The following is a 26,028-nucleotide window of genomic DNA, read 5'->3' as shown; positions in this document are numbered from 1 at the left end:
GCGTAGGACTCCACCTCATTTCACGCACACGCATGGACACACACGCGCAGACACGCGGAGACACGCGCGCGCCAGCTGCCCACAGGGCCGAGAGCCGGGGGACCTGGGCCATCGCTGCCACCCAGGCCGAGCGGGGCGGAGCTAAACCCAGGACTCCTCTGGCCTTGGGGGCAGTCCCGAGCCGCGCTGTCAGCTCTGCATCAGCAAACGGTAGGCTGCCGTGCTTGGGGAACAGCAGTTAGGGTCGCCTCTGAAACGTGGCTGCCTCACCAAACCCACGGGATTAGAAACCTACTGGATGCCCGATCGATCGTCTGTGCCTCTGCATTTTCCTAAGGCATCACTATTTTAACAAAAGGCTCCTAGTCGAGAGCTGCTCAAGGCCGAGTTAACGGGGGAAGGTCATCGCTCCGGGGGATTGTGGTCACGTTTAAGAGGACAAGAGAGTCGTTAGGACAGTCTGGACCACAGATCAGGAAACATTCGAGTAACTGAAAGTCCCCTCTCCACTCCAGCACCGAGTGCTACCGCAGATATTACTCCTCCTTTTTGAGGTCTTTCCAAGGCAAAAAGCGTGAGGTCTGGCTTTTCAAAGGAGCTGACTGTAACAGGTACTGAGTGTTCTAACTTCTGCCCAGGGGAAAAAAAGGGTACGGAGCAGGCTTAATTTAAGTCCGTACCGACTCTCTCATGGGCATTGATACCAGGGCCGGTTGGCAGCTCCCATCACTCTGGGCTCGGCAGGGCAGGCTGAGGGACCATCAAGGAGAACTTCCAGGTCCTTGCTTTGCCAGCCCCGGGAAGGACTGGTTTAAGTTCACAGAGGACATTCTTCAAAGACTTTAAATCTAGATAGTTTCTACACTGTAGGTCTAACCGAACTTTTTCTAGGCAGGCGTTCTCCGGTGAGGCCACACTCCTAGAGTAAGCCCATAGGACTCAGCCGTTTGTCACTAATATTTTGTGAGGAGGAGCGCCCCCTAGAGGCTCACGGCTACAACAGGTTCAGAAAAATGGACTCCTCTTGCTAACAAGAGACTTCATTTATGAGCCAGCTTGAGAAAAATGAAACTGTGTCAAAAAAAAGTTAGTACGTCAAAACAAATTAATTACGTAAATTAATTAGCCATGCATAATTTCAAGTCTTTTTATAAAATGTTTTAATAATATTTGATATATAAATTCAAAGCTTTTGATACCTTGGCAAATGAGGGAATGAGAGAGAATTAACCTGTTTTTCACATTTAGGCATCGAGAGAGCATTTCTGTTGCATGCCATAGGTTTTTGGTAGATGTAATATGATGTTAAGACTAGTAGAAATCACTAGACTTCCACATCGGAATGGTTTCTATGCTAGCAAGGCCCAAAATGTGGTAAAAAAGCTATTTACTGGGTGATATAAGCCACATAGCTATTTATTAATATTAAGGTTTAAATTCTGAAAAAATTAAAGGTTTATGGAAGGATTTTTTAAAAGATCCTTAAGTTCCTAACCCAGAATACCAAATAGTAAAATGGATATTAAGTAGAATAGTCTTTGAATGAATGGGGAGAAGGGAAAGCCAACAGAAGAGAAAACTTTTAGACAATGTTGTCGATTTAGTTTGGCCAAAAGGAATCTTCAGTTCCGGTAAATTGAAGAATTCAATTCTGTATCTTGACTACAGAGTCCAGCGGAGAAGAAGACAGCCAATAAAGTGATACTGGCAAAAGGAAGGGGTTAGTTAGTCAGAACAAGAATCTGGCAAAGAAAACATAGGATCCAATGGAATGAGACTCCAGGACCGCATCGGGCGCTTGAGGAAGACCCACTGTGGACAGAAATCATCATGTTCACCGTTTACCAGCTGTTCTGAAAGAGGAGCTTGGAATAGTGAAGTCCAGTCTATCATCTGTGAGACGACCTCTTTGGAAGTATCAATGACCAGGTAAGGAAGCACCTGAGCATTTGGAACAGCGGGCAGGTGCGCAGCTGCTGGGTGTTGGCTCTCCAGGCTTAGTCCTCACAGAGCCTAGGATGTAGTGGGGTGAGCCACAGGGGACATACAAGAACCAGACACAAATTCTGGCACTAATGAATTGTTCTCTTCCCATCATCCTTTGGGACGAAGGTGGGAACAGATGTTGGCTTGAGAGGATGAACTTGTGGGCTTTGTGCCTGAGATTAGACATATTTGAATTGAAATTTTTAAAGGCTCGATAAATACGGAAGCATGTCAATGCAGTACCGTGTAAGGTTTCTATACTTGCATATAGCATGCCATTTATAATGGCATATATCTAATGACTTGTTGTTTATCATTTCTTTAGGGTAAAACCTATAGAATTCCTCTTTGTAGCCTTTGTTAACATGTGCGTGATCTGTAGTCATCTTATTGCACAACAGCACATTAGAAATTCCTGCTTCTAACTATAACTTAGTGGCCACATTCAACTCTGGTTTTACGCTCCACCCAAGTGGGATCACGCAATCATTACTTTTCACACTTGCTCTTTTTCCACTCAGCGATCTCAAGTTCTGTCCATGTTGTCAGAAACAACAGCCTCATTCTGTCTTTGTATCTGAATGGTGTATCTATACCTCACTGTCTGCACTCACCAGCTGAAGAACACGGGAGCTGCTCCCGTCCTTGGCTGCTGTAAATAGTGGAGCAGACGAGAGTGTGGGTGCCCTTTAAATATGGTCTTGTATCTTTTGCTTCTCTGCACAGCAATGACATTGAGTGACTATTCAGTAGCTCTATTTTTAAATTTTTGATGAACCTGCAATCCTTTGCCCCTAGATATAGTAATTAACATTCTCACCAACACTCCAGCTCCTTATTCGTACTTGTAACTTGCCTTCTGGAATAGCCATTTTCATGGAGGTGAAGAAACATCTTGCTATGGTTTTGATTTATATTTCCCTGTTATTAGAAAAGTTGATTATTCTCCCATATATTAGCAAGTGATTTGATACATTTTTTGACAAATGTCTAAATGCAGCCAATTTTTTCAGTTGAGTTTGTTTTTTTTTCTTTCTGTTGCCTTTGAGTTCTTGGACTTCTTTATATAGTATATATATATTTGAATGGAAGACTAAGCAGAGTTATGCTGGGGTCTGTAGGAGTCTGAACAGGAAACATAAAGACACAAATTGGCTCAACAATGGAAGCAGAAGAGCACATCTACAGTACCATTGTGAACTGGGGTTTCTGGCATTGTTTCAAATTGGATGCATTTGTGCATCAAATTCGTCAATTACCTTTTCTACTAAAAATTAGTCTTAAAAGGTAGGCATTTAGCAGCACTGAGAGAACAGAATGGTAAACATATTCTAATTCCAAAGTTGTACAGAACAGAACAGTCTACCACAAAACAAAATCCTTCAGTGATCTTCCCAACACATAAAACAAGATCTTTCATTGCATATCTAGCTACTTCTGGGTTTGGGTATGGACTAGAGGTCCTTGACACGCAAATAATCAGTGAAGGCTTTTTGCTTGTTTTCTGGGGTTGGGGATCAAACCCAGAACCTTGTACGTGCTAGATAAGCCCTCAACCACTGAGGTACCCTCGATACTTGGTTTTCTGTTTTCTTTTTTTTTTTTTTGAGACAGGGTCTCACTGTGTAGCCGGTGCAGACCAGGAGTTGCTATGTAACCCAGGCTGGCCTCAAACTTGTAATCCTCCCATTTCTGCTTTCCAAGTGCTGGGATAATGAAAAAATGCATTTATGGTATTAATTTTTAAAACTGGAGATAAAAATACTGTAAGAAGCTTCCAGTATTGGATCAAGAACTTTAGGACTTTAGGAATATCACATAAATCCGAATATCAATTTCATCACAAATTAGAGGCATCATGATCAACAAATATCTTCAAATGTTGCTTGATGATCCAAAGTTTTGCTTCTTGTGCCATATTTCAATGTGAACATCCTCTCTGGTGCAGTCTTCTGGGTCCTGGTGGCTTCTTCCAGGGCACAGCGTTTCTCTACAAGGTCCTTGCTCATGATAGTGTAAAACCTGGCTGCAAGTACTCATGTTGATGTTGCAGGTGAACTTTTGGGATTGCTGTCAGTAATGATATGTCACTTTAAAGTCAGACTACCTTCTAGACTCCTATAATCTCTCAGGAAATGCTCATTCTGGAATCTTTCCAGCAAACTCTAAGCGTAAGTTAGTAGTTTTAAATCATGAGTCATACATTAAATCTGTTCAAAAGGCATCCTAGACTCTATGGAAGAGAGAAGACATGTGACACGGTCTATAAATGACTAGGGTAAGGCAACAGACTGATCCAAGAAGGATGACTAAACATTTCTAAAATCTCAGTGGCCTAATGCATTAAAGCTCACATCTCGCTCATACAACTTTTTATCATTTCTGTTTCCACTAAGACATTTGATGACTTCTTAGATACCCACCAGGCTAACACAAGAGGAACAAGAAAGAATTGGCTATCTCTTAGGAAGACAGTTTCAGGTTAGCAAATGTCATTGTATAATCAGGGCCACTGAAATGGACCCGCCCTGTGGGGAATGTGCTTATCAATAAGCCTAGGAGGAAGGAAGGAGCTGACACACACAGCTGAAGTGAGGATAAACCACGCGTCAAGTGTCCTGGAGAAACAAAAGAGGGAATTCCTATCTTTCAGGAAGTGGTAAGAAAAGCTTTGTGGGAGCCTAGGCAGTGTGGATGCTCACCTTACTAGACCTGGATGGAGGTGGGGGTTCCTTGGACTTCCCACAGGACAGGGATCCCTGATTGCTTTTCGGGCTGAGAGGGGGGAGACTTGATTGGGGGAGGGGGAGGGAAATGGGAGGCGGTGGCGGGGAAGAGACAGAAATCTTTAATAAATAAATAAATTTAAAAAAAAATAAAAAAAATAAAATAAAAAAAAAAGAAAAAGAAAAGCTTCAGAACGGGCTTTTTCTCAACTGGCCCCGAAGAGTCTCAATAATTTCCACTGCTGTCAAAGGCAAAACATGGACCTAACATTCTAATGGGGAGCTACTGAAAATAGAGCTGAGAAAGTATTAGCTACAGATGGAAGATGGCTTCAGTAATTTCCAAACTTAAACTTACCTGGTCATTATAGGCAAACCTTAGGCATCCAAGAAGTTTCTTAATGGAGGATATGATGAAGGTGACAACGGAGCCATTGTTATCAACTTTAACTGTAAACACACAAAACCAAGCCTCTTTTCTATTTCATGTGGAATAAAAATAATGGGGTCAAGGTCATGGATTCTTCTCTGTGGTGCAAATATATTACAGAATTGAATAGAAACTTTTCTGTGACGTATGCTCTGCCAACTCCTTTGTTCCTTAAGAGGCAGATGCCACACTCCGATAACCGTGCACAAATGCACCTCATTAGGTGTGCTAAGCAAAGCTCTGCATCGCAGACACGATGATTCTGTTTCAGATTTAGCGTCTTGCATCCTCTTACTAAACGGAACAGCTTCTGTCCCTTGCTCATGGAAACTGGGAGAACTGTCCACAACTGGGCTCACATGTGGTTCTGGAAGTGCCATGGCATTAGTCAAAGAAATCCTAAGGCATGGACCACGAAAACAATGCGTTCTTGGTTGTTTGCTCTCTGATGCTTGAAGCTGTCAACATTTGAACATGCTTACTTTCCTTTCTATTCCGCTTGCTTCTCTCCCAATCACCATGAGGAGCCACTTCTCATCAGGATATGGATTGCAACGAGGAGAACTTCTAATAGGACAAAGATCTGAGGATCACGTGAAAAAATAAAGAAGGCCCACACTGCAACACTGCCCGCTTGCCCAGTGTGCGCCCACTTTATACGTGAAAGTCAAGGCAGCTCGACTTCACGGTCGCACTGGTTTGTTTCTGTAGGCATACCTTGCAGTCTGCACATTTCAATATGAACAATCTGTCCTGATAGACCGAAGCCTCTGAAGCAAAGGCTGCTGACTTTAGATCTCCCTCTAGAGCGGGGTTTGCAAACCACACATCACCCCAGAAATTCCTTCTGTGAACACTTGGTGCCACCTTTTACAAATGAGTCAGCCGCTTAGGTCAGAAGTTTCGATGGGTCATTCACTTCCCACACCTGTCTCTTGATGCGCATTTTGAATCAACTCGCATTGGCAACAAATTTCTTTGCATCACTGTGCGCTGTATTTTATTTCATCCTGTGCTAACACAACTGTACAGTGTGTAAGTTGCTTCATGCTAAAAGCTATTTTACCTCTCTCTATCCTTCGGTTGTATCAGAGTGTCTACCTGCAAGGGATTGCTTTCAAGATTTGCACTCTGGAAACCTACACATTACTGCTTAAAACACTTTGTATCATTATTCCCCTTGCTTTCCTAACGATTTCGCATCTTGGCGATATTTGTTTCAGGAAGGCAGTTTCTTCCCCAGGGAAGATTTAGTAGTTTCTAGAATACAACCAGCATTGGAATACTTTTGGCCCCGATGCCACAGGCTTTTAGTGCAGAAGCCCACCGTCGTTATTAATTCTGTCCTCTAATGAAGACAGCCCCAAATCAATCATTGGCAGAAAAAAAAATTGCCAAATAGTTCTGAGACTGGGAAATTTCAAATTTAACTAGAGGAACAGTTTCCCAGTTCCCATCTGTGGCTGCCTAAGATTTGTCTGTTGCTTCTATTAGGATAGTGAGTATCTCAGCGGAGGCATGGCCAGCTTCTCTGTGATTTTAGCAACTTCCTGGGTATAATTACACAGATCCTTTCCTCCCCAATGTTAATTATAGATAGAGAGCTTCTTTTAAGCATCTTAAATGCCTTTCACATTTGCATCCTTTAAGCTATATATAAGCTGGGTATGGTGGTACATGCCTAGAATCCAAGCACTCAGGAGGCTGACTCAGGAAGATCATACAAATCCTAGGCCAGCTGGTGCTACAGAGTGAGTACCAGCCTGAACTGCAGAGGCCCTGCCTCAAAATACCAAAGCAAACAAACAACCCCCCCCATAAATACCATGTAGATATTATACACACTAATGTCTATCGATGGAACTGGATGGTCAGATAAACAGATAAGAGGGTAAGACTCAATGGGTACTCAGGATGGAAATCACTTAGTCAATTGTAGGAGGCTGCTTGTTTGTTCCCGGCTGCCAGACCATGAAATAATCACTCAGAAACTATATTATTTAAATCGCTGCTTGGCTCATCACTTAAGCGTATTGCTAGCTAGCTCTCATATCTTTGGTTAACCACTCCAGCCAATGAATAATTTTTTTTTAAATTTCTTTAGGACAGGCATTTACACAGTCATAAGAAGCCAGAATTTGTTCTTAACCATTCAATAACATAGAAAATATTAGTATGTTTAGCTTTTGCTATAAAAATATCAAATTGCATTCTCAACGGAAATCTCATTTGTCTTTTCTATAGATCTGAAATATGGATTCTTTAGTGACAAAATTTAAAATGTAGCAGAACAGCTATGACTTTGCTATTTCTTCCTTCCTTTCCACTTTTACTTTCCTTCTCTTCCTCCCTTCCCAGCTTCCCTTTTCTTCAGTGTAATTCAGGCATCTGTTTCCATTTTCTGGAAATAAAGCTATTTTGAGACTTCTACAGCATTAAACGTCACAAGTTGACATTTATGCATGGTATGGAGAGGTGGAATGGCTTGTGGCTCACGAATGCTGCCCTGCATTTAGAAAATCTGGGAAGATTAGGAGGTAGCATTCGTGGAGAGAAGGTGGCTCTCCGGTCATGTGACTCTGACAGAAAGATCTCTTCCATTTTGAATCCAAACCGTAAGATCAATACGTATGTTTCATTGTTTTTCAACATAATACTGGACTTCCCTTGAAAACATCCGCAAATGACAAACACCAGTAAGAGCAAAGCGTTCTGCAAATTGGGGAATTGGTAACAAGTGTCTGTATAACCAGACCCTCAAAAGGAAAATAACTGACTTGTTCCAGAGCAACACAAATGTCAAGGACAGGAACATATATTTTGGTAAATTCTGATGTGACATTCCGGGAAGGACCAACTAAAATCTACTACCAGCTACTAGCAGATGTCTCCCACTCCCACTCAGGGTTGCACAGAAGCATCCTTGGCTGAACAATTCCACTGCATTTACCGAGTACGGCCATTTCCTGCCCTTTGACACCTACTGCAATTGTTCCTATTTAAATGTCCCAGTGTTGAGACTGCCTCTGCCAAGCAGATCCAACAATGCAAAATATTAAGTCATGACCGCTTGGGGTTTTTTTTGTTTTGTTTTTGCTTTTCCCTGCTACTCTACTGAGAGCTGTGCGTGCTTTAAACAAGTACATCTTAAAGCCAGCAGCTACACAACTTTCTAAGCAGAGTGCTTATCACTTCCTAACAATGGTGAGTAGACATGGGGAATGGCGGTGAGAACCCGTCAACGGCTTATGTGACCCTCATCCTTGCTCCCCACTCCAGCTCTACGTCCCAGTCCAGGTTGCTGTATGCCACAGAAAAATCAAAATGAATTACAATGTTCTTCTCTAATTTCCTTGTTAGGAGTGAAGAAAGTAGGAAGGAACACTGGATTAGCCCCAAACGGAATTTTATGGCTCTGCCAATTACAGTGAGAAAATTATTAAAATTCTTTCAAATAACAATTCTAATCATGCTGAAGCTTGTAACTAAATAGTTACAAATAACTCAGAAAACATATGTGGCTTACAACTTTAAAACAAACAAGCAGAAAGGAGTATAGTTCTTCCTTATCAAACTTGAACTAAAAACAACACCCTAAAGCCAACTAATTAATTTTTAAATCAATATTTCTCTGACAGAATCAAATCTCAAACATTTTATTAGGTAAAAACCAAAACCCAATTCTACAACTCAGACTCTTTTGTAAATAAGGAAACCTGTAAATCTTGACTTGAAATTCTTATTGCTGTTCAAACATAACTCAGTTATAACTGAGGGTAGAGCAGGCCAGATGGATCAGCAGGTAGAGACACTTGCCTGCAAGCCTGGAGGCCTGAGTTCAAATCTCCAGAACCCACATAAAGTAGAAGGAGAGAATGTGTTGTGGGATATGACATTAACTAGGCAAGCATCTGTTACATTTGTTTATGCTGCATTTGTTTAATGATGTGTTGCTTTGCCTACCTATGGTACCTGATTGGTCTAATAAAAAGCTGAACGGCCAATAGGCAATAGAGGGATAGGCAGGGCTGGCAGGCAGAGAGAATAAGTAGGAGGAGGAATCTAAGCTCACCAGGAAAGAAGAGAAAATAAGGAAAAAGAGCAGGAGATGCCCAGGGCCAGCCAGGCAGCTGCTAGCCAGCCAGGGAGAAGCATAAATGAAGAACATACAGAATGAAAGGTAAAAAGCCCCGAGGCAAATTGTAGATGAAGAGAAACAGGTTAAATTGAGTTACAGGAGCTAGTGGGACAAGCATAAGAGAAGGCTGAGTATTCATAATTAATAAGCCTCCATGTCATGATTTGGGGGCCGGCGGTCCTAAAAGGCCTGCTACAAGAACCAACTCTGCAAAGTTGTTCTCTGAACCCTACGTGCGTTCTGTGCCATGTCCCCCCTCCACCCTGCCCCTTTAAAAAATAGGGTAAATAACTAGCTTAAATTTAACAGCTATCAATTTCCAAGCTCCAGGCTATTTTGGAGACATCCGTGCTTTTTAATTGTTACCAATGATTTTTAATCATTATTATGGTTAAGCAACAATCGGTAACTATCCCCCCTTCTACTACAAACTATCCCTAGGTTAAGTAAAATGACCTGCTTAGATCTACTCTTGCTCAGCCTCTGGATTCTGCTGGACCTTGTACCTCTCTACTTCAGGTCTATGGAACGCAGATTACTGGTGCCCGAGAACACATATGCTCTGTCTTTAGGATACAGTTCAAATGATTCATCCTTTAGGCTCCCTTTTTGCTGCAATAATCAATTCCCCTGCCTCCCAACGTTCCCGCAGTGCTTTCTATATTCATCATAGCCTTTGCCAAGATATTACAAATATTTGTCAGCAAGCTGGCTTCCATCGTTTCAACAACACACATTCCTTAATGTACATCATTCTCGGCACCTGAGGGCTTGACAGTTGAAAAGTTATACAGATAGCTCTCAGGTTTTTTCTTAAAGCCTGTTTGCTGAAAGATTGCTTTTAATGTAAACAAGAAAACGGCAGTATCCACATATCTAGGTAGCTTGTCTCTTACGATCCAAGTTTAACAAGCAACAATTTATATAAGGTTAAAGTTAATTAACTGAATGAACAAAACTATTTCTAAAGTCCATGGGACTTACACATTATACAAACCTAACATCGTTAGAAACCTAAAATACATTGAGGGTGCTTTTCAGGAAGAAATGAGCCAAAACTCTGGCTACCCTTTAAAGAGAATGATTGTAAGGTTATCAAACACTCAGCTTCATGTAGGCATTTAATTAAGCCATTTATTGCTTCAAATGGGTCACCATGAACATGTCAATATACACTACAGCAGTAAGGCCTCATTTTTTTTTCACCACCTATAAACTGTGAACTCACACTTGGGCCTTTTGTGCCACCCACTGTTACACAAGTTTTGTACAACAGAGATGCTGAATGTCCTTGGTGTAAGTGTTACAAAGAACATTAATCGCTGGCCATGTTGCTTCAATGAGGTAGTTCCATGTTTGGCCAAATATGTATGTAAGGACATACACATATACACAGCTATATAATTTAGGGACAGATTCTAATCACTTCTAAATACTTAGTGTCAAATTTTGGTGTATTTCCTTATGTACAGTTGGTAAGAGAATCAATGCGTGGTCTCGAAGCTTGCTGGCATGTTTTCTCGGTGACTCAGGAGGCAGAAGTGAGAGGAGCTGGAGCCAATGAGCGCAGGCATGCCCCTGTCTTGTCAAGGGACTTTCTCTTAAGATCCAGAGATTTTCTCTAGCCAGTTGTCAGCGAGAGACTGAGTTTGGGAGAGTCACACTGGGTGCCTACAGGATGCAAGTACCTTTCATCCGAGCATCTCATGATAGCACAGGGCTGAGCTAACAGAACACAACTGTATACATGTCTTAAAGGCTCATGAAATCCCCATGAAAACACGATCGTGAAATCACACCCTTGATGATACAAAATACTAAGGACCATATAAACCTGTCTTGGAGGCCAACAACAGTGACAAAGTTAGCCTGTGGCAGCTCAGCGTCACAGGATCTTAGAGCTGGACGAAGCTCCTAAAATCTACCAAAGCTCTACCCTTTAGGTAGCACTACACAGACTTAACACTGCCTTTTGATTAAGTTCTAAAAGATTCACAATGGGCTTCATTAAAACACAAAGCTTATGGACATTTCAATAAAAAGGAAGATTGATATAATAACTGTCTGTGATAGTTGAGCAAGTTTTCCACCCATCGTAGTGGACTTACGCGAACCCTCCACTATGTACAGCCATCATCTCAATAGCACCTATGTCCACGGACCTCGGGAGCACTCCGAGGACCGCCTACAACCCGCATCACTTTGGTTTCACAGAGCCCAGGGTGATGAAGACTTGAATGAACTCCCACATCACCGTGTCACAGAATTAAACACAGAGCTGAAATTTTAAGGTCTCTTCAGTTATACTGGTCACACTGCTTCCAATCCAAACATCTAGAGTCATTATTTTCACTTTATCTGCTGTAATTAGGTTTCTTTTTCATCCTTAGATTCAAAGCAAAGCCAGAGAAATATCTTAGAAAAATACATTTGACACTTCGAATTTACATTAAAAATGTCCTTCCCTTATTCCATTAACACAATTTCCAACCATTATTATAGAAATCATAGATTACATAGCTTCTGCATGCTAACTGCTAATCTTTTTTAGATTATGAAAATTAGAAATAAATTGCAATTAAGAAATTTTCATAATTAATTGTGTAAAGTATAAATACAAGTTATTTTTTTAAAAACTTTATTTTAACACCTAATACAATTCCAATTTAAGGATTACTCGCACAAAAAAATAAACACATTTGGTATAAAAATGTATCACTTTAACGCCCTTTCCCCGTAGGCCCCGCCCCCACCCTCTTGAGCTGCACTCTCATCTGGATGCAAAACATATAGACTAATGGCACGAATCAGGTCTCCCCCACAGGACTTTCTGTTTCTGTACCCAGGTACTCTAGAGGACACCAGCCCACTTTATCACAGGAACCAATCCCTTCAGCCTGCTCAATGAGTTTCACAAAGAAACAAAGCTTATTATACAGGCATCTTAAAAACCATTATCTTAAATCCTTTTTAGAAGGACTGACTTTTTTTTTGTTTTTTGTTTTTTGTTTTTTGTTTTTTTCAACCATTTATATACAGTGTAACATAACAGCTCTGGAGTACAGTACATGCAGCAGAATATACCTGTTGAATACAAAATACTTTCTTAAAATCTTCATCGTTGGAATTCTTTGAAGTTTAAATTATAGAATGCCCATTACTTTGAGAAAATGGTTGAGGAGTACAAATGTCTGCATATGTTGGCCACAGAAATAATCCAAGGCTAACTGGAATAATATTCATAGCACACCAGGAGTGCATAAATAATTTACTTACATTATTAAAATACAACTCATAAAATTCAAGTTCAAGATCTTATAGGATTGTCTATGTAAATCCTGTAAGTGGTTGCCTGGAAATGAGTTGCTTCTTCTTTCCCGTGTCTTTCTTTCTAGAGTCCCGTATAAAATGCCAAGCCGAAGCTCTTCCTCGCTCCAGGGAAGCGCCTCTATTTGTGCCGGCTGCCTCTTCTCTTCATGGCGGCTGTGCACTGTGGGCAGTACCACTTCCCCTTCGGGGCCTCTGTCAAGCCAACACACCCATAGTGGAACCACTCTATCGGACACTGGAAAGCAAAAATAAAAACAAAGTGTCGGTACTTCTAAAGAACAAACAGTAAAAATGCTCAGGAAACAGAGTACTTCATTTAACTGAAATTAGATTTGTGCAGTCTCACTTCTTGGATCCTGGCAGTGCCTTAGAGGTTACTGAGTCCAACTGATCTACCTCATGGACAATGAAATGAAAGCACAACAATCTCTGGTAAAAAGGAGGCGCGTGGACTCTACGACCTGGGCACTACAGAGAGAACACTCACTCACTGTCATCAACTCGGGTGGCCAGGCAGAAACATCTTCCAAGGAAAAAGAAGATGAATCTTATAGGAAGAAGGAAAATATGCTAAGATGTAAAGATGCTCAGACATCAGGAAGTGGGATGAGCTGGCTGTAACTAAAGACATCGAGAGGGGTGGCTGCGCTTCCTTCCTTTCTGCTGCTCTATTCAGAGATATGGAGAAAATCCTCTGTGAAACATTCAGCAACTCTTCACTCCACCCACAAGAGCACAGGAGGAACCAGAGAGACCCCAGGGGACATGGACTCGCAGTCAGTATCTTCATGAGCTACTAGAAATGGAGGGGTAGCACTGCTTTGAACAGCCCCCATCTCTCTCTCTCTCTCTCTCTCTCTCTCTCTCTCTCTCTCTCTCACACACACACACACACACACACACACACACACACACACACACGACTACACAGGGAAGCTGGGGAGGGCTTGTGTCACACTGTTGTTACCCTGTCAGGGAAGGAACCCACACAACTGTCACTGCATTAAGCCAGTCTGCTATTCCTTATATATTTTACAAATTCCACTCTTGTTAATATTTGGATTCCAAAACTGCCGGTGCCTCTCCTTGCCAGTAGTTTCAAGCTACTCCTCACAAGGAAGAGGAACAGAGGGAACTGCTGGAAGGCAATTATGGGACGAGTCAAAACCACTGCACAAAATCGGCTCAGTATTTAGTCAAACACCCATCTTTAACAAAAATTAAGTCCTTGCTGTGGTTTGAATATGAGATTCCCCTGATAAGCTCCTGTGCCTGAACAGTTGGTCCCTAAGAAGTTTCTAGAACCTTTAAGAGAGGGAGCCTTGCTAGAAAATACTCCACTGGAGATGGGTTTTGAGGTTTGTTGGCTGTCTCACTTTCCACTTCCCGTGTGGGAGTACACTTGCTGAATGCCAGGTCAACCACACACACCTGCTGCCACACCTCCCTACCACGACGATGCACCGTTCTCCTCTGGAAGCATAAGTCAAAAAACCTTTTCTCCTGTAAGGGTATTCTGATGCCTTCCTTCAATCCGCCTCTCATTTTCCCACCAGAGATGGCTTGTACCAGCATAAGTCCCCAGAGGAGGGAATGCTGAATGCCGCAATAGCAAGAGGGAACTAACCCCATATTAGGTCATTATTCCCAGGCATCATCTGCCTATAAAAATGTACAGCCTTAAAGTCTCATTTCTTCAGTGTGGTAAACAGCCTGGACTCTAGCAAACACAGTCTTTAGCAGAAAGAAAGGAAAACACTTAGAACTGCCAGAAGTAACTCCTGAGAATTTAATCTGAACTGTAATACTATACCACTACCTTTAAAAATATTAAGCAGGGAGCTCATGAAAAGAGTTGTGGACATGGTCCTGCTGTGCACACGAAGATGCTCCCATCAGTCATCATACATGAAAACCGATTTTGAGATTGGGAGACACAGTTATAAGACAGCTACTCAGTTATCTACAACTCTTTACATTCTAAGATAGAGAAATGTTAATACTCACATCTTGGTTATCACACCCCACCATCTCGCCGTAGGATACCTAGTTTAAAGAAAATTAGAGAAACTTATTATAACTATGTAATTAGCATCTAATCTAAACTGGGTGTTTCTGATGTCAGAGAACAGAGAGACACTCACTGAATACAGGTGAACGTAGGGGACAAGGTAAGAGGGTACGTCCAGAAACCACCAGGTAAGCCACCCTGACTGCAAGTCAGGTCTGTGTCTGTCCTTGGGCTAACACTGTAAACTTTCTTTCTGGCTATCCACCAACTGATGAATTTTATGTCCTCTTGGGTCACTTCTGCATCTGAGTCTGAGTTCTGACCATCAGGGTCTGCTACTGAGATGCGGCAGACACCAGGTGTCCTCAATGACTCTCCACATAAGTTTCTGGGGGCCTCTCAAACATTAACAACATGCATAAAGAATCAACAAAAATATAGCCAGCTTTGCTAGAAGTTAATTTACAAGAAGATAAATGGTTTTAAAGCCAACTAAAATGACCATGGGACACAAAACTTTCAAACTAATGCATTGTATTTAAAAGAAAGTAATACTTAGTGCTGGCCTAGGCTTTAGGAAATGTTATAAATATCAATTTTAGGTAGTAGAAATATATATATGTATGTATCTTGGTAGACTGTACCAAACACTTATAACATCATTGTATTTGACTGAATTAATATAAAGCTAGTATAAAAGCAATTACAATAAAATGATGTTTATAATATTTGTGATTTAAAGGAAATGAGAACTATAATAAAGTCTACAGCTAGGGATGGACTAAATAAATTATGGTGCAAAGCAGGAGAGCTAGTTTTGAAAATTTTTTAAAAAGAACCTTGTTTCAGTGAGCAAAAGGTCGTTTTATCATAGATATACAAGAATACCACATCCATATACATACATTTTATCATAGATATACAAGCATACCACATCCATATATATTATGTACACATAACTGTTATGGAATGAATGTTTTTATTCATTAAAATTCCTATTTTGAAGCCATAACCCCCTATAACGAAAGACTGGGCCTGTAAGGTGTGGTTATGGTTAAATAAAGCCAGAATCTGGTGGTTCCAGTGGCTATATGAGAAGAAACGGTGAAGCTGGCACGTGCTTGCCTATCTGCACGACATGTGTCCCTATCTCTGATCCATGAATACTCCGGAAAAAGACAACTGGCTTCAAACTAAAAAAGTGGTCCCTTACCAGAAACCCACTAACAAGCACCATGTTCTTGGATTTCCCAGTCTCCAAAACCATCATAAGATGAATTTTGGCTGGGTAAACCACTTGGCCAATAGCATATTACATTAGCCAACATACATTCAAGGTACTTACTGGTGTGACATCAAAGTGTCTCACCTTAGGCTGTATTAGAAGGCGACATTCTGTGTGACTCACATGTTTCTTTATATTTTTAGTATTTACAGCAAATATGCTATTTTTATAAGAGGAAAATTATGCAAATAAAGTCACTCTTGATTTTAGCTGGAATAAAAATGTGGTGAAAAATGAAACAGTTATCTTCCTTCCTGTTTATTCAGACTGCATTTTTATAGACAGGCTCCGGGCTTTTACCTGATTACAGATGCAATATCGAGGTTCATTTGGGTCATACGTCCAGTCAACCTGACTGTTGGAATCAGACTCGGGCACTACTGTTGTTTGCTGGGAGACTTCTTGGACTACAGTTGAAGATGATGAACATAAAGATAAGGAAGAGGAGGAGGAGGAGGAGGAGGAGGAGGACTGCTGGCTTGAAGACTTGGTGTTGTTTCTGGAAAAAAAATTAGAGAAAGATCAGTTTTATTTGCTCATTAGGACTCCTAGTAACTGACGTGAAAGGAAAGGACGCATCAATGCCCGATGTTAAAGAATCTCATTCAGAAGCAATTTCCCAGAGCAAAGGAAGCAACATTGTTTTCAATAGTTATTTACAAGTTTTGATTTCTAGAGAATAAAAGTATTGAGAAGAAGCTTCTTTTAAAAGATCTATTTAGAATAAATAAAAGAAAATTCTTTTAAAATGTTTTCAACTTGTAAAAATAATTCCTAAATTAGTTACTATCTACTATTGACTTAAAACTTCTGGTAGTATTTAAAAATAATAGCTATACTATCTCACAATTCTCATTAAAACCTTAAACACAAATATACAAAGTAGGTGATGAAATCCTTCTAACATCAAGGGCATGTGCTCTATGCCTACCAAGTATAGAACATGGAGCTAAGAGTGTCAAAATTCATGAACTGCTTACCACCAACTCTATTCTGGAGTTCTAAAACACAGTAACTTATTATAAGGAGTTCAATTAAATTTGGGCAATTGTATCAATTTTTAAGATATGTAATATTTCTGTGGATATTTTACATTGATCATTCTTTCAGGAATTTTGTAGAAAAGTAATACATTTAAAAATAAAATTAAAATATAATTATTAGATAATTTTTTCTTTTTTATTTATCCTTCTCTCTTATATTACATCCCTACTAAAGTCCCCCCCCCCCCCCGTCCTTCTAGCTTCTAGCTCCTCCCCCTCCCACACTCCTTTCCTCTAGATCCACCCTCCCTCTATTTCCTTTCAGAAAAGGGCAGGCCTTCTAGCGGTATCAACCAAACATGGCATCAAGCTGCAATAAGACTAGGGACATCCTCTCATATTAAGGCTGGACAAGGCAGCCCAGTAGGAGGAAAAGGGTCTCCAAAGCAGGCAAAAGAGCCAGAAACAGCCTTGGTTCCCACTGAACACTAAGCTACACTGCAATAACATATATACAGAGGACCTTGGTCAAACCTACGACTCCCTGACTGTAGTAGTAGGTTTGTGAGTCTCTATGGGCCCTGGTTAGTTGATTCTGTGGCTGTTTTCTAGTGAGATAATTAAATCTTTTGGCCTAGCACTTTGTACCTTTTTAATCTTCAGACAACAGGGACAGGGTTCCTGCTGTAGCCCTGGCTGGCCAGAGCTCTCTATGTAGACTAGGCTGGCCTTGAATTTGAGGTAATCCTCCTGCCTCTGCCTTCCCAGTGCTAGGCTTACAGATGGGTGCCATCATGCCTGGCTTGAATTTTCAATATGTACAGATACCTGATGTTTACATTATCTTGGATGAACAGTGGCAAATAATAAGTTTTCATTTCCACAGTTCACACAGTCAGCCTCAGCCTCTCCCATACCAAATCTAGGGATATTTTCATATAATCAGTTTTGGGGACATAAGCAAAAATTCAGATACTTTACTATTAATCAAAACAAAAAATCTTATGTAAAACCTTCCTGGAATACAATTTGCACTTTATATTAATCAACAATGAAACACCTAAGTTAAAAATGGAAACAGTACCATAAAATGATCTATCTTAAAGAACAAAAGAAAGTGAAGTCACTTACATACAAACTCAGGAAAATTACAAATGACCCTAACACTTGCAAGACTTCCAGTCTTCTAGGTAAGGCAGTGCAAACGCTGTCTGCATGCCCCGGCGGTCAGCTTGGGCCACTGCAGCCCGCTTTAGCTAATTCCCAGCAGCCCAGAGGAGGCTCCATAGAAGCGGTACTGAGCAAAGGCACATTTCCATCACAGAACTTACTTGCTCTTTCGGCCACTTCGGGAGTCAGCTGCTGAGGAACTGGCGTTCTGTGTTAAGGTTGTCATGAGCGCCGAGGAGGAGGAATAGCCAGCTGTTTCTCTGGGCATTGAAAATTCCTTTCCCAGCTGAAAGTCGTTATTCTTAAACGCCTCGTAACTGGCTTTTAAACTTGATGTCCTTCGTCCTTCTTTCATCTTAAGTAGACAGGCATTGACAGCATCAATATATGTAAATATAAATTTTCTCTTTTAAAAGTGACAAGTTATGGTTATTTAAGTCATTTCATGTAAAGATTCAAAAATAATTTTCATGCTAAATTGAGAAAAACTATGGGAAATGGAACGTCTTAACTTGCACTGTGTGCAAACTACAGAAATGCGCGTACTGCAACCACCACAAATCCAGCAGAAAGGCCGACTGTGCAGAAAGAACAGAACTGTCCTCACAAGGAGAGCAAGGCTACTTGGGCGCTGACTGGGGGAGGTCGGCGTGCCACGTGCATGATGCATCACTCCCACCCAGCGGCCCTGCTGCGTTATCACTAAAACACCGCCTAGCCTAAAAGCCCAACTGTATACTGAAACCGCACAATGTCGTGTCTTCACACCTAGTGGCTCCTTGGGGTTTGCCATTGACGGGAACAAAATGTAACATTTGCTTCTAAACCTTTGACTTTTTACCTGTGCTGTTGCTTGCACTGCTTGAGCTGCTGCCATGGTGATTGCCCCTGCACCAGTCCCTGAAGACAATGAGCCAATATTATAAGATGCCAGGGGTTGGGACGAATTCACATTGTAAGCGTTGTTGGAGGACGCTGTGGAATTATTATTTCGACAACCTGCAAAGAAGAAATAAAGACAGTTGCAGAGAACATAATGTTACTGAGTTCAGAATGTATTCTTTCCCAGCATATATAATCATTAAATTTAAATTCTTTAGGTACTTTAGGGATTGAACCAACTGATAAATGGAAACCAATTGTTCTATTCTATTCTCCACACGTAGACATGAACCAGGTTAACACATGTGGAATTATAACCGTGAGTGTTTTTCTATCCCATTACTCCAACACAAACAAAATAAGCAAATTATCATATTCAAGAAAACAAGCTTACTCAGTGTGTTCTCCTTAGAAGCATCAGATGTAAGGGTGGACAAAAGAGCTTCAGATTTGAATTTCTTTTCGGGGATATGATCTGTTGCTGTATGATGAGAAGTTGGATTATATTTTCTTTCTGAATAAAAGGAAAGAATTCACACAATTTTAAACTTTAGAGGACTACAGACAGGACATAATAATACTTGTACCTTTTTATAAACCAGCACAGTTATGATCTAGGTTCTCCAGGAAACAGGCCATTATGCTCACCAAGGAGGGACAAGCAAACAGCCTATGCCGTGGGTTTCACTGAGGGAGTAGATATGTCAAGCATTTTAAAAACCTTAGGACCAAAATACGATGCACTATGGTTTCACATATACCATGAGAGAAAGCTCATTTTAATATATATTAATATTAATATATAAAATATATATTTTGGTTTTTCGAGACAGGGTTTCTCTGTAGTTTTGGTTCCTGTCCTGGAACTAGCTCTTGTAGACCAGGCTGGCCTCGAACTCCCAGAGATCCGCCTGCCTCTGCCTCCCGAGTGCTGGGATTAAAGGCGTGAGCCACCACCACCCGGCTTCATTTTAATATATTGACTATCATTTAAAATAACTTTCAATTTACCACTTTTTCCTCTTGTCAAAAAAAATGCAGCAAGGCCATCAACTAGCCAAGCACCAAACGATTCCTTTACGCACATGCTATATGTAAGCAAGCCCTGAGAGTCAAAGCTGACAGAGACATAGTGATATGAAGAAATACAGTTCAGGTCAGCCATGATACTCCCTAGAATTGTAGGAAGCTGATAGATGCTGCTGGTATTTCTATATATTCTGCTTCTATGCTTATAGAAGAGACTGACTGTTTTCAGATTAGATACACTTTGCTTAAATGGAAAAGTCTAAAATCAACTGTGATAAAATCCTATTTTTTAAAAAAGAAAATGGAAAGATATTTCTCAATTGGTTATTAGTATGTGGAGCTAATAAAATAGAACATATAGGTGACATTAATGAGTTTTAAAATGTATTCAAATAAAACTCACTTTCCACAGGAGTATGTGAATGAGCATGGTGATTGTTCACTGGCTGAGAAGGAGTATCTAATTCCAAAGATCCTAGAGAGAGGGGCACAGAGACAAACCAGGATTAGATGTCACCACAGAACTTTACACACTAACCAACCATAAGCAATATGTCCCCTCACAGATGACTGCCAAACTCTGGTGCATAGTGTATCATCTTAGCTAGACACGTAGAGGATCACAACCTTCGATATCATCCTGAACAACCCTCTCAAAGCAGTAAGACTCATGTATCAGAACTCACATGAAGTATACAACAGCTCAAGGCATGCTAATGTCTAATTTGATGCTAGGTACCACATAAACAGGAAAAGGGGCATTACAGCTCTATGACGGTGAGATCTAAAATCTTCTCTGGTAACAGATTTGAAGACCTTTCAATAGGTAATCCTGAAGGTCTAGGTATGAGGATATTATCTAGTTACAGACTTGAAGACCTTTCAGTGGGTAATCCTGAAGGTCTAGGTATGCGGATATTATCTAGTTACAGACTTGAAGACCTTTCAGTGGGTAATCCTGAAGGTCTAAGTATGCGGAGAGGATGACATACAAAGAAATTCTTTCAATCATGAACATGAATGTGATAATGACAACTCCAGAAAATAACTTAGCACTTTGCTTGCAAAAAGCAAAGGGTGTAAGTCCTCATACCAAACTTTAAAATATTTCTAAAGAAATTCTCGGAGTTTATCCCTTGAGATAAAATCATGTCAGGGGGCAGGATGGAGCAGGTTTTGTAATGTGATCTGAGCACCATTTCATGTATCTGTGTCCTTGGCGTGGATATTATATTAACCTTCCTGAAGCAGTGAGGAGGCAGGGTTGGGGTATTGTTACAGCTACCACCAGCATTTCCAAAAGAAAGAAAACCTCCATGGTTATATAATATTCCATCTTGTTCCCCAATTTCTATTATCCTCAGATAGGTTTCCTCTGGAATAAAGGTATTGCTAATAGAGAGGATAATTGTGTGAACGTTGATCTACTTTTCAATTTAAAGGTACAATTTTCCTGGCTTCTTCAGATGAGCCTCACAAATCTGGTAAACATGGAGCTTGGGAACACTGCCCTCACGACACCCACTATCCAGCAGTAGACACAGGAACAGGTTCCAGCTGTAAGTGCACCAACGCCCATGGTCTGCTGGAACACTGTAACTGAATTCTCATAGAAGTCACCCAACAGTGACTACCTACCTCTTCTGGCCCCACTGCCAAGCTATCTGCTTTTATTTCACCTAGTTAGATTGGAAGAGATTCTAAATCAGTTAAAAGTAGAGATCTTGATCCTTTTCACATTTTGAGAAAATCTCCAGAGTTAAGCCCAGGAAGTATTTGGTACTAAGTTAGAGCACATCAAGTTGAATCTTGCTATAAATAAATAAATAAATAAACAAACAAGCATGGCTTTCTCTGAGAAGGAGGTTTGGGAAACAAAAGAGCAAATGTTATGGAACCAGTGGATATCTCAGTACACACAGGTGAGGCAAAGCCTCAAGATGTTTCTAAGAAGGAAAAACCCAATCTTTCTCAAACCTAAGCACATAAAAACAGACTTAGTTCATTTCTCACTCTTGGTACTTGCATTTCTTTGCCACTTCCTTCTTACCACTGATCAGATTAGCATATGCAGATACTAAAAATGGAAGGAGTGTCAAATATGGAGCCATATACTAATAATCACAGTACCCTAGAACCTGAGGCTGCAGGGTTTTATATAGCAAGATCCCATCTCAAAGTGAAGCACAGAATGAAAAGCCTTTGCATGTTATTTTCATAAAGAGGGAGTGGGGTGATATACTGTATTATCTCTCACTGACTGTCACAAAGAGGGAGTGGGGTGATTTACTGTATTATCTCTCACTGACTGTCACAAAGAGGGAGTGGGGTGATATACTGTATTATCTCTCACTGAGTGTCACAAAGAGGGAGTGGGCTGATATACTCTGTATTATCACTGTTTATGACTCAAAGACTTCAATGCTAGACTTCAGGTTCTGAGACCCGGTGCCACCATTCGCCAAAGAGCATGTATAATTTGAAAGATTTCTGTGAGAAAATGTCTCCTTGGTGACTGACACAGGTAATTCTCTAAGGTAGATGGAAAACCATAAATTGTACTTACGCCTCTCTAATATTTCCGTTATCCCAGCATTATCAGCTTCAAGTTCCATTTTAAACTTTGCCAGTTCCTGATCCAGCTTTCTCAAGTGGCGGTCTACCTGTTTCAAAGAAGATAAAAGATAGAACCAAAATCTAGGACCCTGTTAGACTATAGTTTAAGAAACTTAAATCGTTGTTTCTTTTAGGGAATCTGCTTCATAGATTTAAGCAAGTCAATCAAATTACACATTAGGATGAATTGAAATGAATGAAATTTATGCCCTGACAAAGCTAAAGCATGCGTGGCAGCCCGAATATGTTGGTTCAGTTGAACTTGTCCATATTGGGTTTCACGGTCTAAGCTGATGAAGACGATTGACCAGTTCTTTTCCTCAAGAGGACACCAGATCTCATTACAGATGGTTGTGAGCCACCATGTGGTTGGTGGGAATCAAACTCAGTACCTTTGGAAGAGCAGGCAGTTCTCTTATTGACTGAGCCATCTCCCAGGCTAACACTCTCCCAAATCTTATGTTTAAGAAACCAGAGTCTCAAATATGTTAGCAAATGTTATATGACCAATTTTCATAGTGGGGCTGTGACAATCCAAGCCAGTGCCAGTCTGGGGGCTGGAAGAGCAGCGACATTTCAAACTGGGCCTAAACTCTACCCTGGAGCCATTCCACGGTGCCATGCAGACTGCCTTTAGACCAACAGAGGGACAAGTGCAGTCAGGGCTACACAGCAGGAAAGTGAACTGTTATCACTGCAAACATTTCTGTAAAGGCTCAAACAAAAGGGTAATTTAGCTAAAAAAAAAATCTTCATTTCTGAAAAAGCTTGATTAAAATGGTTTTATTTCTAATACTACTACTGCCTTAGTTATGATGGCAAATTTTTATTTTATGATTTTCTTATAGATCCTTTCAATAACTTAGGAAAATTATGATAGTTTTAATAGTAATGTCCTAATACATTTGTAAGATTAATGTCAAATATTTTCCAATATTCTTCCAAACTTACTATTTTAAAAAGAATAAACAATCCATCAAATTATTTGACATATATTTTTATTACAACACTGACAAGATCTTTTTTCAAAATCTATCCTCACTGGATCACTGTTAGGACTCGGACAGCAGAGGATGGAGAACTGGCCCTCTGGTTAGAAACACTTACGCTCTAGCAGAACCTGAGTTTAGGAACCCACCAAGGTCAGGTGCCTAGCATCCGTTTTTGGTGACTCACAATCACTTGTGGCTCCAGGTGCAAGGGATCCAAAGCTCTGTTTTGCCTCCATGGCACTGTGCTCATGTGCACAAACCCATATAATCGATAATCACAAACATGCATAATTAAAGAACAAAGTCTCAAAGTAAAACAAATGCTGGGCATGAACGCCTTTAATTGGGGAGTAGAGGCAGGGGATCTCTGTGAGTTCCAGGCCAGCATGGTCCACATCGTGAGTTCCAGGGCAGTCTGTGCTATATAGTAAAATCTTCTGCTCTCTTCTCCACCTGTCCCCAAACAACAACAAACCCAACCCAACCCAATCAAACCAAACAAACCAGAATGGCTTTCTTACAAACACCACAATGCACTACAACACAAAATGAAGAAAAAATTTTCAGTCGTTCAATTAAGTACTTTGTTTCTAACATGGGGAGGAAGAGGAAAACACCAGCAAAACACAAGATGCAGTGTGCTCAGGGACACTGTGCTCTGTGCTGTAGATGTCCTCTCAGTTGCTTTTCTGTTGCTTTGATAAAATGCTGTGACCAAAAGCAACTTGGGGTGGGGGGGGGGGAGTTTATTTGAACTTACAACTTATAGTCCCTTATCTCAGAAGTCAGGACAGAAACTCAAGGAACCTGGAGGCAGGAACTCATGCAGAAGCCTTGGAGGTGCTGTTTACTAGCTTGCTCCTCAGGACCACCTGCCCAGGGATGGCATCACCCACAGTGAGCTGGGCCCTCCCCTTTCCATCAATCAAGAAATGTGCCCTAGTCTTGTTGTAGTGGTTTGAATAAGAATGTGCCCCCCACCTCACCCCCACACTGGCTCACGTATTTGGATGCTTAGTCACCAGGGAGTAGAACTGTTAGAAAGATTATAAGGATTAGGAAGTGTGGCACTGGGTGGGGGGTGGGGGGGAAGGAGCACTTTACAGTTTCAAATCCCATGTCAGGCCCAGATGGATATCTCTCTCTCTCTCTCTCTCTCTCTCTCTCTGCTTATTGATCAGGATTCAGGATGTAGCTCTCAGCTTCTGCTCCTGTGGCCTGCCTGCATGCTGCCATGCTCATTGCCATGATGATAATAGAACTAAACTTCTGAAACTGTAAGCAGATCCCAATTAAATGCTTTCTATTTTAATAGTTGCCTCATTCCTGGTGTGTTTTCACAATAATAGAGACCCCTGCCGGTAAGGCAATTGAGCTTCCCTCTTCCAAAATGATTCCAGTTTGTGTCAAGGTGACATTAAAAATAGCCAAGACAGATGTTCTTACCCTAAATTTTAAGACATTACTCTTTCCAGTTTTATAAGAAAAATCCATGGCTCAGATGAGTTTAGTAACATGCCCAAGGTTATACAGCTTTTGTATTACAGACATAAGATTTAAATTTTACCTATATAAAATATATTATGCTTTATCATTTGTATCTAATGACTTCTGAAACTGTGTACAGGAACCAACTGTTCCTTTTCTTTTTAAACTCAGAGACACATAATTCAAATAGCAAAACTAGTAATACTGTACTATTATTTAAATTTTGCATATTAGCAATAACCTTCAACATATTACTTTATAATTTTTAAATCATTTAAAGTTGAATTATCACTTAATATTTACATGAAAATTACTCTTCGGAGTTTGGCAGAGGTCATAAGGCACAATTATTTAAGCCTTCTGGTGTCACATGTTGGGGATATTTTTACTCCTATTCATAGGACACAGGTAACTTGAGCATCCTCTAATGGAATCTTCCTTTCAACAAAAGAATGACCACGGGTCTCCATTATACAGCAATTAGCGTCTCTTTTATTGTCAAAATTTAATCTCAGGGGGGAACTCAAACTAATGAAATATTTTTATTCCAAAATACTTACTACAATGAAAACCTTCCATCAATTTATCTAAAATTAAGTCAGCAATAAACAATGTGCTTCTAATATATTATTGGTTAAATTTGGAAAACATGTGAAAACTGTGAAAAAATTCCTGCGTTCATAGAAATTAGCATTTAGCCAATATATGAAAATTTATAACGTTTTAACATAACAAAGACCTAAATAAGATACAGTGTAAATGTATCAAATAAGCATCAGTTAAATAGGAGTGGTTACGTAGTATAAGAATAAAAGATGCAGCAATGTGATACTGGGCTGTGGTAGACACAAAGGTATGAATGATTCAGTGAAGAGCACACTGAACTTAAATAAGGAGAATTGAGGAATCACACAACATGTATGGAGACAGTCAAACAGAGTTCAGAGGAAAAGAAAGGACGG

At 40.5% G+C, this 26,028-nt stretch overlaps 1 protein-coding gene and 1 long non-coding RNA gene across 4 annotated transcripts in view; one reads left to right on the top strand and one right to left on the bottom strand.

Annotated features, from left to right (window-relative positions):
* The first annotated feature begins 79 nt into the window (after positions 1 to 79).
* On the top strand, positions 80 to 12,730 carry LOC121463316. 3 transcript variants are annotated; one of them, XR_005976429.1, is made up of 3 exons: positions 80 to 210; positions 1,669 to 1,929; positions 12,676 to 12,730. It is a non-coding gene; the product is annotated as an uncharacterized LOC121463316 (long non-coding RNA). The 3 variants fall into 3 exon arrangements; XR_005976430.1 differs by lacking the exon at positions 12,676 to 12,730 and adding an exon at positions 4,494 to 4,551; XR_005976431.1 differs by lacking the exon at positions 80 to 210 and adding an exon at positions 404 to 611.
* Ing3 (inhibitor of growth family member 3) overlaps positions 12,708 to 26,028 on the bottom strand; it is a 27,225-nt gene continuing 13,904 nt past the window's right edge. The window contains exons 5-12 of the mRNA XM_041675442.1: positions 22,537 to 22,633; positions 20,374 to 20,445; positions 19,336 to 19,455; positions 18,901 to 19,058; positions 18,221 to 18,414; positions 16,207 to 16,405; positions 14,618 to 14,656; positions 12,708 to 12,845 (exon numbers count right to left, since the gene is read on the bottom strand). Of these exons, the coding sequence (XP_041531376.1) occupies positions 12,729 to 12,845; positions 14,618 to 14,656; positions 16,207 to 16,405; positions 18,221 to 18,414; positions 18,901 to 19,058; positions 19,336 to 19,455; positions 20,374 to 20,445; positions 22,537 to 22,633 (996 nt within the window). The 3' untranslated portion in view covers positions 12,708 to 12,728. The remainder of the gene's footprint in view (positions 12,846 to 14,617; positions 14,657 to 16,206; positions 16,406 to 18,220; positions 18,415 to 18,900; positions 19,059 to 19,335; positions 19,456 to 20,373; positions 20,446 to 22,536; positions 22,634 to 26,028) is intronic.

Source organism: Microtus oregoni, unplaced genomic scaffold (genome assembly GCF_018167655.1).
Source record: "Microtus oregoni isolate MIOR12 unplaced genomic scaffold, Mior012 000026F_ref0000081, whole genome shotgun sequence".
Taxonomy (NCBI): Eukaryota; Metazoa; Chordata; class Mammalia; order Rodentia; family Cricetidae; genus Microtus; species Microtus oregoni.
Note: the sequence above shows the minus strand (reverse complement) of the source record. Positions and strands in the feature narration are given on the sequence as shown.